Source organism: Phyllostomus discolor, chromosome 4 (assembly GCF_004126475.2).
Source record: "Phyllostomus discolor isolate MPI-MPIP mPhyDis1 chromosome 4, mPhyDis1.pri.v3, whole genome shotgun sequence".
In the NCBI taxonomy this organism is placed as follows: Eukaryota; Metazoa; Chordata; class Mammalia; order Chiroptera; family Phyllostomidae; genus Phyllostomus; species Phyllostomus discolor.
The window spans coordinates 148,178,011-148,191,831 of NC_040906.2; the positions used below are offsets into that span (position 1 = coordinate 148,178,011).

The 13,821-nt window shown below is 41.6% G+C and overlaps 1 protein-coding gene across 1 annotated transcript in view; it reads left to right on the forward strand.

Moving 5' to 3' along the window:
• NT5E (5'-nucleotidase ecto) overlaps positions 1–6,866 on the forward strand; it is a 52,618-nt gene extending 45,752 nt beyond the window's left edge. Inside the window, exons 7-9 of the mRNA XM_028510894.2 lie at positions 178–327; positions 1,881–2,081; positions 4,883–6,866. Of these exons, the coding sequence (XP_028366695.1) occupies positions 178–327; positions 1,881–2,081; positions 4,883–5,052 (521 nt within the window). The 3' untranslated portion in view covers positions 5,053–6,866. The remainder of the gene's footprint in view (positions 1–177; positions 328–1,880; positions 2,082–4,882) is intronic.
• Positions 6,867–13,821: the final 6,955 nt, after the last annotated feature.

The following is a 13,821-nucleotide window of genomic DNA, read 5'->3' on the forward strand; positions in this document are numbered from 1 at the left end:
TTGGAATCTATTCCCTCCCCAAGTGCTAGGAGGCACTTAAACACAGCTGTTGCTGACCCAATAGCCTCCTAAGGCCCCATGTCCCCCTCACTGCCTGCCGTCCTAAAGAAAACTGGTTTGGGTGTCTGCTTGTTCTCAAGATAGTTTCCTTCTTGCCTCACCTGTGACTACTCTCAGGCACAATTACGTGGGAGAACCTGGCTGCTGTGTTACCCTTTGGAGGCACCTTTGACCTGGTCCGATTAAAAGGCTCCACCCTGAAGAAGGCCTTTGAGCACAGCGTGCACCGCTATGGCCAGTCCACTGGAGAGTTCCTGCAGGTGGGAGGTAAGTCACCCTCCCAGTGAGGTCGGATTCCTGGCGAGATTGCCCAGCTCCCTCTCCACCAGGACCCTGTGGCCAAGCTTGTTCAGGTTTCCACAAGTCAACAATGGTGGCGCATAGTCTTTCAATGGCTGTGGACTCCCAGGCCACTGAGAGTAGGTCACTCTCAAAGCTCCAAGTGCCTGGCAATGAGCAGTATTTGCCAAGTCTGATTTGAACCTCGGATGGACCCTCCCAACTCTAAGCAGGTCAGCTGCATTGAAATCATTTCTATTAAAATCTTAGTTGTTTAAGCATTCAGTACTCTTTGTGGAAAAAAAAAATCCCTCCTGCATTCTAGTCATAATCATCTGGAACCATGCAGAAGTTCAAAGGCAGACATGCTGTATCCATCAATTGTTAACAAGGATGATTTCCAGGAGGCGCAGCCTGCTGCATAGATACACCTGATGACTGAAGCAAAGGGGTTCTAATCAGGCGGAGCAGGGCTGCAGCCCTGGCCTCACCCCCATGGAGGGTGACTTCACCGTGGCCTGGGGCAAGTCTTCACTGTCTCTGAATGCAGAGAAAACCTGCCTTGCTCACCTCAGGGGTTCCAGTGACTAGTGAATGAAAAGAAATGTTTCCCAAATTGCCAAGGACTTTGGAAGTGCTTTTGTCAATAATTCCACAGCCCAGTGAATTAACCTTTAAATTAATATTCTTATTTGACTCCAAAACCACTTCATGCCCTCAGTTCTTTGACTGCACACGGTGGGCCCTCACTCAATGGGTGTGATGGCTTTGTGGGGCTCTCCCTCTGCAGAAACCTGTTGAGACTGAGGGGCTGCAGAAGGTGGTGGGGCTCAGGCCTGCTGTGGGGTAACACAGACATTCTGCATTTTTCCAGGAGAGTGGCGGGAACAGCCAGGCTTTGATGCTCCAGCGTTGTGCTGGGTAGTTGTATGTTTTGTGGAAGTCACCCAAGTCCAAATTATTACCATTTTGTAGTCTTCAAAATTGTAGCTAATTTTTGCCACCTCTCATCTTGTCTCAGTTTTTTTTTTTTAAGATTTTATTTATTTTTAGAGAGGGAAGGGAGGGAGAAAGAGAGAAACATCAATGTGTGGTTGCTGGGGGTCATGGCCTGCAACCCAGGCATGTACCCTGACTGGGAATCGAACCTGCGACACTTTGGTTCGCAGCCTGCACTCAATCCACTGAGCTACGCCAGCCAGGGCAATGTCTCAGTTTTCAAAGCTGCCAAACTGAGCTGCTAGACCAATTCACTCAGGATTTTTGAAAGATGTGTTCTCTCTCCATAGAGTTGCTCCTTGCCCAGTCGGGGCCAGACCCCATTTTCCTGGGTTCTCAGACCTCCCAGGAGGATGCAAACTGACCAAGAAAGGCAAGCTGCAATGTTACTACCTCAACTCACTTGCTGAAATTCCACTCAAGTTCAAACTAAATGAAAACTGAGCCCAGTGCCCCAATTTTAGGTTTTGGCCAAAATCTCTTAGAAAACAGAAATTTCCATTTGGATCCAGGGAAAACATATAGACTCATTTCTTTTCTAGGAATTCACGTGATGTATGATCTTTCCCGGAACCCTGGGGACAGGGTGGTCAAATTAGATGGTCTTTGCACCCAGTGCCGAGTGCCCAGTTACGAGCCTCTCAGAATGAATGACGAATATAATGTGGTCCTCCCAAACTTCCTTGCCAAAGGTGGAGATGGATACCAGATGATAAAAGATGAGGTGTTACAACATAACTCAGGTGAGCACAAGCACCTGTTCCTGCCCGCGTCCCAAAGGTACTCAGAATCAACAGTGCTGGTCCGAAGAGGGGAGCTACTTGTGACGCCGGGCCAGTGAAGCCAGAATCCAGGTGCTGCCCTGGTTGCCGACTGCTGCCTGTCTGTGCAAACCCATGTTTTGTCCCTTCCCAGCACGCCCATCCATCCAAGCCCAGGGAAGACACATTTTTAAATCAAAAATGTTTTAAAACTCTTTTATGCACATATAAACAGCGGTTTGGATTGTGAAAAATGAGTTTTGCCCTTACAGAAAACAACACAACCTGAGATCTTAAGGTTGAATGTGGAAAATCACCACAGTAAATCATCTCAACTTAAAGAAGCGTTGTGCAAATGGGTCCGGGGGCCTGGGACACAACCCCACCAGTCAGCAGCACAGCACATTGGTGGAGCGAATAATAGGAACCCCACTTGACCCAGACAATATTTTGGTCAGCATTGAGGGTCACTAGGCCCTGACCTTTTAAAAATCTATGAGAACCACATCATGTGCTTCAAGTCCACTGAGAAAATATACCACCCCTTCCTCTCTCCAGGGCAGAAGACACACGCAAGCTTCTCTGATCTTTGGGGTGGAGCTCAGCTGGTTTCCTCCCCAGCCTTGCTGTGACCTACCATTCTGGTGGCTTATCCAAGAAGGGTGGAGAGCAGAGTCAGGGCACAGGGGGCAGCCCTTCCTGGGGAAAAAGGCACTAGCTACTTCTGTCCGTTCCCTGATAGAAGATGTAAATCAAACTTAACAAGGTGTTCTCTGAAGTCCCGTGGCCACCAGCTCCCCATGAGACAAGAGGGTGACGGCTGAGCAGCACCCAAGCCCAGACTGCTGGATGTTGGAGAGAAGCTCACACTGGAGGCTCAGGGAGCCTTGGCCCTAAGGTTTCTCAGCCATGGCCATACATCAGAATCACTAGGGGAGCATTTTAATTAAATACCAATACCTTAGCCCCAACTTTTAAGAGACTCAATTTAATTGGGCTGGGAGAAAAGTCTCTTTCAGTGATCCTCATGTATACCCAGGGGTGAGAACCAGAGAGCTGTTCTTTTTTAAGTATTAATTTTTTTTGAGATTTTACTGACATAACATTAGTTTCAGGTGTACAACATAATTATTTCATCTTGGTATATACTTTGTGAAATCACCACAGGAAGTCCAGTTAACATCCATCACCATACAGAGTTACAAAACAATATTTTTCTTATGATGAGGACTTTTTACAATCTACTCTCATAGCAACTTTCAGTACACAATGCGATATTAACTATAATCACCATACTGTAACTTTCATTCCCAAGAATCATTTTTTAACTGGACGTTTGTACCTTTTGATCCCCTTCACCTATTTCTCCCACTCCTCACCCCCTGCCTCTGGTAACCTCATCTGTTCTCAGTATCTGTTAGGTTGGTTTTGTGGCTGAGTCCCACATATAAGTGAGATCATATGGTATCTGTCTTTTTTGGCTTATTTCACTTAGCATAGGGCATTCAAGATTCATCCATGTTTCCCCAAATGGCAAGATTTTATTGTTTGTTTGTTTTTTTATAGCTGCGTAGTGTGCATATATAGAGTAAGGCAAAAGGAGGTTGGTTTACAGATGTATGCTTTGAAACAGTTTATTCTTGTATTACTTATTATTGTATCATTTTCCATACAAACAACTACGAACCTATCTTTGCCCCACCCTAGGTGTGCATGTGAATGTTACATATCTGTCCCAATTTCTTTACCCATTTATCCACTGATACTTAGGTTGCTTCTTGGCTACTGAAAATTATGTTGCATTGTGCATGGGGAGGGAGGAGTGCATATTTTTCAAATTAGTGTTTTCATTTTCTTTGGATAAATACTTCAAAGTGGAATTGATGGGTCATAAGGCAGCTCCATTTTTTAATTTTTTGAGGAACCTCCATAAGGTTTCCATAGTGGCTTGCCAATTTTGTATTCCCAACAATGCAAAAAGCTTCTATTTTTCACATCCTCCAACACTTATTTCTTGTCTTTTCCATGATAGGCATTCTAACAGGTGTCCAAGGATACCTCACTGTGGTTTTGATTGGTACTGCCACGAAGATTAGTGATACTGAACACCTTTCCTTGTGCCTGTTGGCCATCTGTCTTCTTTGGAAAAATGTCTATTCAAATCTTCTGCCCAATTTTAATCAAGCTTTTTTTTACTGAGTTGTATTAGTTTGATATATATTTTTAATATTAACCCCTTATGAGATCTACAATTTATAGAGTGACGTTTAATGAAATTTTGTCAGGTTCCTATGTGTTTGTTGTAGTTATAGGAAATTAGTATTTCCTTATCAGCTTTCCTCTTTTGGAAATGAAGTCTCCTTTGTCTCTCCAGCAATTTTGTGAAAATTATTCTGGAGCAGACAAGCAAAAAGAAGCCAGTTGTATTTAAAAGAAAGTCTCAACTATTTTCTCTTGACCCAGTTCCCCAAGGCCCTTGTTCTGGAGTGGTTTCACGGCAGTTATGCCAGCAACCTCTTTCTTGAGTCATCTTAGAGCTGACTGTGCCCCCAATTATCTGGCAGTGACCACTGGGCACATTGACACCTGGTACACAAGAAAGCAACCAAAATCCTTGCAGTGTGAACACTACTTCTTTTCTGTGACACTTGATCTCTGCTGATGAGGGGATTATCTTCCCAATCATAATTAGAAAGGTCTTTATAGAAATACATTGGTTTTCCCCAATCTTACTGTTAACTGATACTTCCTCTGTAATTAAAATAATGTCTGTATTTTTCTAGGTGACCAAGATATCAACGTAGTTTCTCAATACATCTCAAAAATGAAAGTAATTTATCCAGGAATTGAAGGTCGGATCATGTTTTCTGCAGGAAGTTGCTACCATGGGAACTTGTATCTAATACTTCTCTCCGTTTTGCCAGCCATCTATTTTTGGTTTTATGGCCAATAATTACAGACTTTCTCATGTCAGTACTGTGTGAAACTGCATTTTTTTCTCAAATGAGATTCAAGCCTACCTTTTAGGAACTGTCATTCTAACAGCACAGACCATCTTCACAGGCTCCTAGAAGCTGAATTTACATCTTTTTTAAAATACTTTTTAAAAAACATTAGAAAGGTTTTATTTATTTATTTTTACAGAGAGGGGAAGGTAGGGAGAAAGAGAGACCAGCAATGTGTGGTTGCCTCTCACGCGCTCCCTACCGCAAACCTGGCCTGTGCTGACTGGGAATCAAACTGGCAACCCTTTGGTTCACAGGCTGGCAGTCAATCCGCTGAGCCATACCCACCAGGGCAGCTGAGTATATCTTAAATGAAGACACTGACATCATCAGGCAGGATGGACAGCTTTAGTGAACACATAGGAAAGAATTTAAAATGAGCCCTATGAAGAAGGCCAACCATCTTTAGTTTACATGTGCAAATTTTAAGCTCTTTAGAATGATACTTAATGGTCTCCTCTCTTCATAATTATCAATAGCCCCAAGCTCATGGATGAAAAGTCTCTACTTAATCTCTGGTCTCTTTTTTTTTTTTTACCTTTTTATCTCCTGTTATAGCAAGTTTAATGGACTAAACACAGGGTAGTATTCTCTCCTGTGCCACCTGTGTGCTTCTGATGAGTCAAGGAACAAATGATGCAGCAGATAATGGGACATGCCAAGTCAAGGGGCAGGGAGAAAGGGAAAGGACAGGGACCCAGGACCAACTTTCTTTATAGAATGAAAAGAGCTAAAGGACATTTAGATTTGTCAAGTAGATATTTGCTAAGGAGTAGCAGCCTAGTGACTGACATGGTATTGTTAATAATTTATGAGATTCCATCAGTTCTGCCTCTATGCTCTTTCCTTCCTCCTTAACTTTAAGAGAGCCATCCGAGACACGTCGTAATTCTAAACCGGCATGGGTCCCTCCCTAGCAGGTACCAACACTGTAGTTATTCTAGTTGCACCACAAACACAGACTTCCTCCCCATTATGGAAACATAGAGGGGAGACAAGGGTTGATTTTAAAAAATGGGATACAACAGAAGTTTAAAGTCAACTCTGCCTCCAAATCTGAACACTCACTCTTAAGTAATTATCAAGTCTAGATATAAGAACTCCTGCCTGGGAGTGAGCTGCTCTGAGTGGGTGTTCAGGAAATACCCAAACTGATGAGGTAATATACTCCCAAAGAACAAAGTGCTTGCTTAAGGTGGTAGTGGGAGCATGTGAACCTGCTCAACATTGCATAAATGAGAAATGGAAACTACCTTAAAAATAGTAAGCACTCCCAGCTCTCACCCCCCAAGAAAACACCACCTACAACGACCACAAAACAAAACAAAACAGAAACTTGTGTGGCCAATAAGGGAGTATGGAAGCAGTTTCTGGGGTGCTAGAATATTTTACGTCTGTGTTTGGTCATTGGTCACCCAGGCTTGTTAAGTGTGTGAAATCTATTGTTTATGATACAGACACATTTCCAAATATATTTATACATAATAAAAAGTTGGGATAAAAAATAGTAAACAGAACTATAGGTTTCAAGAGGGAATGTTTGTTTCTTAATGTTTACAAATATTCAGTACTCCTGATACAGAATATATATTTTTTAGTTTCATAAGCTCTGTATAAAGGTTGTTGCAGTAATAATATCCTCAGTTCTATGTATATACACATTAGCTATAAATAAACTAATGTCAAGATTGTAAGAAAAATTAGATGTGCATTTGGGGAATATTTTTTATGCTTGGCCTAGTAAAATAGGATAGGATCCCTAGTAAAATAGGATCCTAATGGAGCACAAACTTTAATGAACATTTTTCTAAGTTTTCTAAATATGTATGTGCAGGTATTGTACCGCGGTATACAAAATGACCTCAAAACGCTTTGCAATTGTAGATTCCCAACAATGAAATTGGAGATATGCTCTTTGTCTTTCGTAGTTAAAGAACATGACTGGAGGAGACTCTGACAGTTTATCACTGGTACCATTTCCTTCGATCATAGGCTGCTTCTTGTTTGATAACACTGCCTGTTCCCTGTCTCACTCAAAAAATGAAAAGAAAAATGCATGTAATTTTTAGAAGAGTAAATACAGAATATTTTAAATAATACCACTGACTTTTCTAGCATTTTATACACAGAATCACGTGTTTTGAGGCCTGTAATGGTTTCCTAAAAATTAAAAATGTCCAAGTTAGGGTTGGGGATTTTCATTAATTTATCTGAACTGGCTGTGTATCTAAGAATCTTCAAGCATACAGATGACACAACAAACTTTGATCAATCAGACACATGAAATTGATTTGGTAGCAGAGCCACCTTCAGCAATTTGTAACAATAAGCTGGGTTTCTCAGAAGGAAGCTTACGCTAATAGCTAGTTGTCCATCAGAAAAGTTGCTCCCTCAGGGAATACATAGTCCCAAGGATGTATGGCTAGATTTGTCAAAAATAGGAAAGGTCGCTGGTTCATTTCATGGGGCTACTGTTTCAAAGTGCCACAAACTGGGTGGCTTAAACAACAGAATTTGTCATCTCACAGTTCAGGAGGTTTGAAGTCTGAGATCAAATTGGTAGGATGAATCCCTTCTAAGGGCTTTAGAATTTGTTGCAGCCCTCTCTCCTAGCTTCTAGTAGACTCAGGAATTCTTGCCTTATAGATCGTATTCTCCCCATGTTTCTATACTTCCTTTTCTCTCTGTGCATGTCTGATTCTGTGTCTGAATTTCCTTTCTATACCATAGAACTTCTGGACAAGACAGAGGCATAGGTAAATACACTTTGTCTCTTCACACAACTAAAAGGGCAACAACAAATTTAAAAACAAAAAATAACCAGAACTGCCAGAAAATCGAACTGTAAGGAAGTCCAACAACCAAGGAGTTAAAGAAGAAACATTCATTCAGACTGGTAAGAGGGGTGGAGACGGACAGCCAGTGCAGAGGACACACAGCAAGGTGGCAGCTGGCAGACCTGGTGGTCCCACATTAGCATGCAGATACACTGGGAGGACCAACTGGGGAGCGAAACAGACCATGCAACCCAGGGTTCTAGCGTGGGGAAATAAAGCCTCAAAACCTCTGGCTATTAAGACTTATGGGAGTTGTGGCAGTGGGAGAAACTCCCAGTCTCACAAGAGAGTTCGTTGGAGAGATCCACAGGGTTCTAGAACATACACAAACCCACTCACCTGGGAATCAGCACCAGGAGGGCCCAATTTGCTTGTAGGTAGCAGGGGAAGTGACTGAAGGCTGTCCAAGAGTCTAGTAGCTAGCATTGTTCCCTCTCGGAACCCTCCCACACACACAGTGCCACAACGCAGCAAAGAGGGTTGCCCCACCTTGGCAAATACCTAAGGCTCCACCCCTTACTACATAACAAGCACAGCAAAGCAAAAAAAATATGGCCCATATGAAAGAACAGATCAAAGCTCCAAACATAGAACTAAATGATGAAGAGATAGACAACCTATCAGATGCAGAGTTCAAAACACTGGGAATCAGGATATTCACAGAAATGGTTGAGTATGGTCACAAAATGGAGGAAGAATAAAGTATATGCAAAGTGAAATAAAGAAAAATATACAGGGAACCAACAGTGAAGGGAAGGAAACTGAGACTCAAATCAACAATTTGGAGCACAAGGAAGAAATAAACATTCAACCAGAACAGAATGAAGAAATAAGAATTCAAAAAAAGAGGGTTGGGACCATACAGCTTTGGGGTGGTACTCCCTTTTGCCATGTGGCTTAGGAAGCACCAGAGACCTTGCCGGGAAGGAAAGGGGTGAAAGGACTCTTGTGATGGGCCATGAGAAAGTGCCACATGGTTTTGGATTAACTGGAGATCGCAGTGGTGACACAGCTGATGGTGCCAGGAACTGAGGGGCTACCTGAGCCACAGACTTCTACTTCTTTTCCTGTGATGCAAAAGAACTTTTCCCATTTTCAACTATGTAAATTTAGAAATTGATCTTATGCTAAGTGAGTCCAGAGCAAACTCACAGAGCTGAGTCCCATGTGAGGGATGCATGCCTCACCAGCGGCCACCTACAGGATGCTGTGGCCCTGTGCCACAAGGCATAGTTCCAGGACCACTCCCATTCTCTTGCTCTGAGAGCAGTGCACAGATATTCAGGCTGCAAATGTTCTCTGGCCCCAAGGGCACGAGTATCCTTGGGTGCTGAGGCCCTGCCAACAGATCCTTTTGCATGACTGGGTGCAGTTATCTGGCAGTGGGCACCAGCCACAGAAGAAAGAGGAAGCTGCAGCCAGGCAATGGAGATGGCAGCCCCACAAATGCTTATTCCAAAGAGAGACAGAGAGCCCAGAGCTAGAGAGATGAGAGACCCATTTGTGTAACACCCTTGGGTCCCAGGAAGATAAGAATGGAATGGTGTGTTTGGACACTGACTCTGGTCTTAGGGGTGGCTGGCTTCTTTCTGTGTTTGCAGAAGAAAATAGATTAGAGCTGGGCACTCCAAATTGGGCAATACTTTAATAAAGACCTTTCTCCTTCCCGAGAAAAAAAAAAGAGGCTGAAGAACCTCTGGGACAACTTTAAACATTGCACCATGCAAATCGTAGGGGTGCCAGAAGGAGAAGAGGAAGAGCAAGAAATAAAAAACTTATTTGAAAACATAATGAACTTCCTCAATCTGGCAAAGGAAATAGACTTCCAGGAAGTCCAGGAAGCTCAGAGAGTCCCAAAGAAATTAGACCCAAGGAAGCACACACCAAGGCACATCATAATTACATTACCCAAGATCAAAGATAAGGAGAGGATCTTAAAAGCAGCAAGAGAAAAGGAGACAGTTACCTACAAAAGACTGCCCAAAAGACTATCAGCCGATTTCTCAAAAGAAACCTTACAGGCAAGAAGGGGCTGGAAAGAAGTATTCAAAGGCATGAAAGGCAAGGACCTACACCAAGATTACTCTCTCCGGCAAAGCTATCATTTAGAATGGAAGGGCAGATAAAGTGCTTCCCAAATAAGGTAAAATTAAAGGAGTTCATCATCACCAAGCCCTTATTATATGAAATGTTAAAGGGACTTACCTAAAAAAAAGATTAAAACTATGAACAGTAAAATGACAACAAACTCACAACTATCAACCACTGAACCTAAAAAAAAAAAAAACAAATTAAGCAAACAACTAGAACAGGAACAGAACTGCAGAAATGGAGATCACATGGAGGGTTATCAGCAGGTACGGGTGAGAAGTGGGGAAAAGGTACAGGGAATAAGAAATATAAATGGTAGGTACAAAATAGACAGGAGGAGGTTAAGAACAGTATAGGAAATGGAGAAGCCAAAGAACTTATATGCATGACCCATGGACATGAACTAAGGAGGGGAATGCTGGTGGGAGGGGGAGTAAAGGGCACAGGGGAATAAAGAGGGGAAAAATGGGACAACTATAATAGCATAATCAATAGAATATACTAAAAATAGAATATACTAAAAAAATATACTTAAAAAATAAGAACACAGTCATATTGGATTAGGCCCACACTAATGACTTTATTTGAATTATCGGCACAAAACCTATTTCTAGGTAAGTTCACATTCACAGGTACTGGGGTTCATGACTGAAGTCCTGCCACACTGATGCAGGAATTCTGAGGAATCCAGGGACCCAAGGGTCTGCAGCCTCACTGTGAGTTCTTCACATCATACAGGAAGAATTTAAACACAAGCCAGGATAGATTTTAAAGTAAAAATGAGTTTATTAGTGAAGCAGTGAGTCAGGGAGTTAGCTAGCTACTCCACAGACAGAGCAGCCCCCTTTACCAGGATTTATTGAAGTACTTACATTTTATTCACTGTACCAAAGTACTACTCATTCCCTTCAGATCTAATCAGGAGACACTAGTGCACTACTCAATACCACAGCTGAGACAACTGCTAACCTCCACTAGATACCAGCCATAAGCTTAATGCCAGAAGTACCAAACAGGAAGCAAAATGTGTAACTATTAGAAATATTAGTGAATTGTAAAAATTTGAGGACTTGGTGCAACTCAATAGTTTGCAATGCTTTAGTAATGCCAATTCTCTATCCCTCTGGTACTCAGCTCACCTGCCACCCTATTAAGTGCATCTCTTATGCACTTCTTTTAATTTAATATTTCAGCCACATTCTGTATAACTTTCCTTGGTTTCTGTGGTTATTTGAAAAAAAATCAACATAGTCTTTGTGCTCCCAAGTAACTTCTCAGTAGTCATACCTCTACAATAGCTCCTTCCTTTTCTCTCCAACTTCTCTCTCTGCTTCTTCCTCCTCCTGAAACACCTATTGATCTGATTCAGAAATCTTGAATACTCTAAGGCTAGATGACATGATCACCTTACCTGCAGCACTGGTTCAGGAGCATGGATAGAAGCATGTGCCCTGATGTCTTCAATACTTCTTTCCTCTGGCAACAGTCATAAGGAAGGTGAGGGACCTAGACCACAGGCCACATCTCTGGCTCTTAACACCCTTCATGTACATTCCACCTCAACTCACCTCACCATCCCTCACAAATGAGTCTCTGTATTGATCACCTTCTTAGTTGCAGGAGGTGCTGGACTATGCACAGGTGATACAGGGATGAGTAGGACACACCCCTACAGTTATAGACTGATGCAGCTGAGTGGAAGACACAGACAGTTAACATCTAAAAGCAAATTTGCACGCTTGTATGTCTATGCAACATCTCTTCCCACTCCTGGAAAAAGCCCTGACTTTGGGGGAGACACTACACCTCTCCTATCCCAGGTAGCTGTGGTGAAACAGTTAATTAAAAGACCAATCTCCTAGCCTTAAGTGAAAGTGTACAACCTAGACTTCATAATTATAGTGTCTGATTGTCTTGGTCTGAGTTATGGGCCCAAGGATAGGCATTAGTCTATTTTCAACATTCTCAATATAGCAACCACTGTGCTTCTATAGCAATATAAGATCATGTTGCTCACCTGCTCAAAATCTTTCCATCATATTCCAGTGAAAGTGAGTTATCACATGGCCCTCTGTGACCTGGTTTCCCATTACTCCTCCGACACTACCCCACCTCACTCACCATGGGTAGCCAAACTGATCTCCTTGCTATTCTTCTTATAAAACAGGCACATTCCAGTTCAAACTTTTGCACTTGCTGTTTTTTTACTTGGAACATGGGCCCCTAAAAAGCTGCATGACCTGATTTCTCGTCTCCTTCAGGTCTCGCCTCCTTCAGGTCTTTTCTTCAATGTGCCATACTACACTATTTAAAACTGCAACCCTCTACCCATACCACTATTTATTTGTTTCTTTTCCTGAGTACTTATTATTTTCTAACATACTATGCTATTTCTTTACTTATTTTATTGCATCTCCCTCAGTTTGAATGTAGGCTTATAAATGCACAAATACATCCCTACTGTCAACAAGTGGCACACACTGAGCACTCAATACACTTTTGTTGAATGAATTCTGCATAATTCCCTCCCTTGCATCTCTGCTACCATCCTCACTCAGATGAAAAGCCACGCCATCCTTTTTTCTACATCATCACTTGCTCAGAGAAATTAAACAATTTCTCTACCTAAAAAACCTACCCTTTTCATTGTGCAGAGCAGTTTGACTCTCCTTTACTCTAATGCTTCTAAAATCAAAAGATCAATCAACTCTTCCCCAAGAAGGATGGCTGCCTTTCTCCAAAGATTAAATTGTGTGGCCTCCTTCCCCTATTCCCTAATATGAAGGTGATACCTAATGATCTTCTAGGGACCTGTAGGTCTAAGGTTAAAGATTTCTCCTCTGTATATCTAGCACAGTTAAAGATATTCCTGGATACACAGAAAAGAACACAGTATAGTGGACTAACTAGCAAGGCTACTTCATTTGCTCATTCATTTAGTCATCTTTATTCTAATGTTGACTATATCTGAAATTACAACTTGCATATAGCATTATACAGTTTACTAAGAAGAGTGGCAAAACAGACTTCTGTTTATATTCTTTTGTAAAATCTAATGGTTTTTAGTAAGTCAATAAATGATAATTTAAGTGCTTGCTTTCAACCATTTCTCAGAATCTTCTTATAACTAAATGATTATATTTATAACACAAGCTTATGTCCTCCATAAATTTCAAAGTGTTTTCCATATATTTAATTTCATTTTATCTCCCCAACTAGAAAAACTGATAGTTGTTTCTATAAACACATTTCAAAATGTGAAAGCTCATGCAGTACAGAACACTGTTTATATAGAGAAAGATGAATAGAAAGGTGCAAAGTAAAATTTTTGAAATACGCTAAAGGAACATACTTTTTAAAGGGATCCAGAAAGTGACTATTTTTGGAAATAAAATCTCCTTTCATGAGGAAACACTGACAAGAACGTGAAGACTAGAGAGACAGATCTAAGGTTCAGTTTTAACTTCACCATTCTCTCTGGCTTCAATATCCTCTCCTATAAAATAGGAATACCACCATCTCAGTTACTGTGATGGATGATATAACGTGACCACGTAATGCCTAGCCAATAAATAGTGCATTTAGTTCTTTCCCTTTTATAGTGTGAATTATCAATTTTATGTATGGATTTTTATATATCACATTTTCTTTAAATAGTGCTCTCCAACTGCTATGGATTAAACTGTGTCTTCCTAAAATTCCTATGTTAAAACCCTAAACCCCGACGTGACTGTATCTGAAGATGGGGCCATTAGGAAGTGATTAAAGTTAAATGAGGTCCTAAGGGTG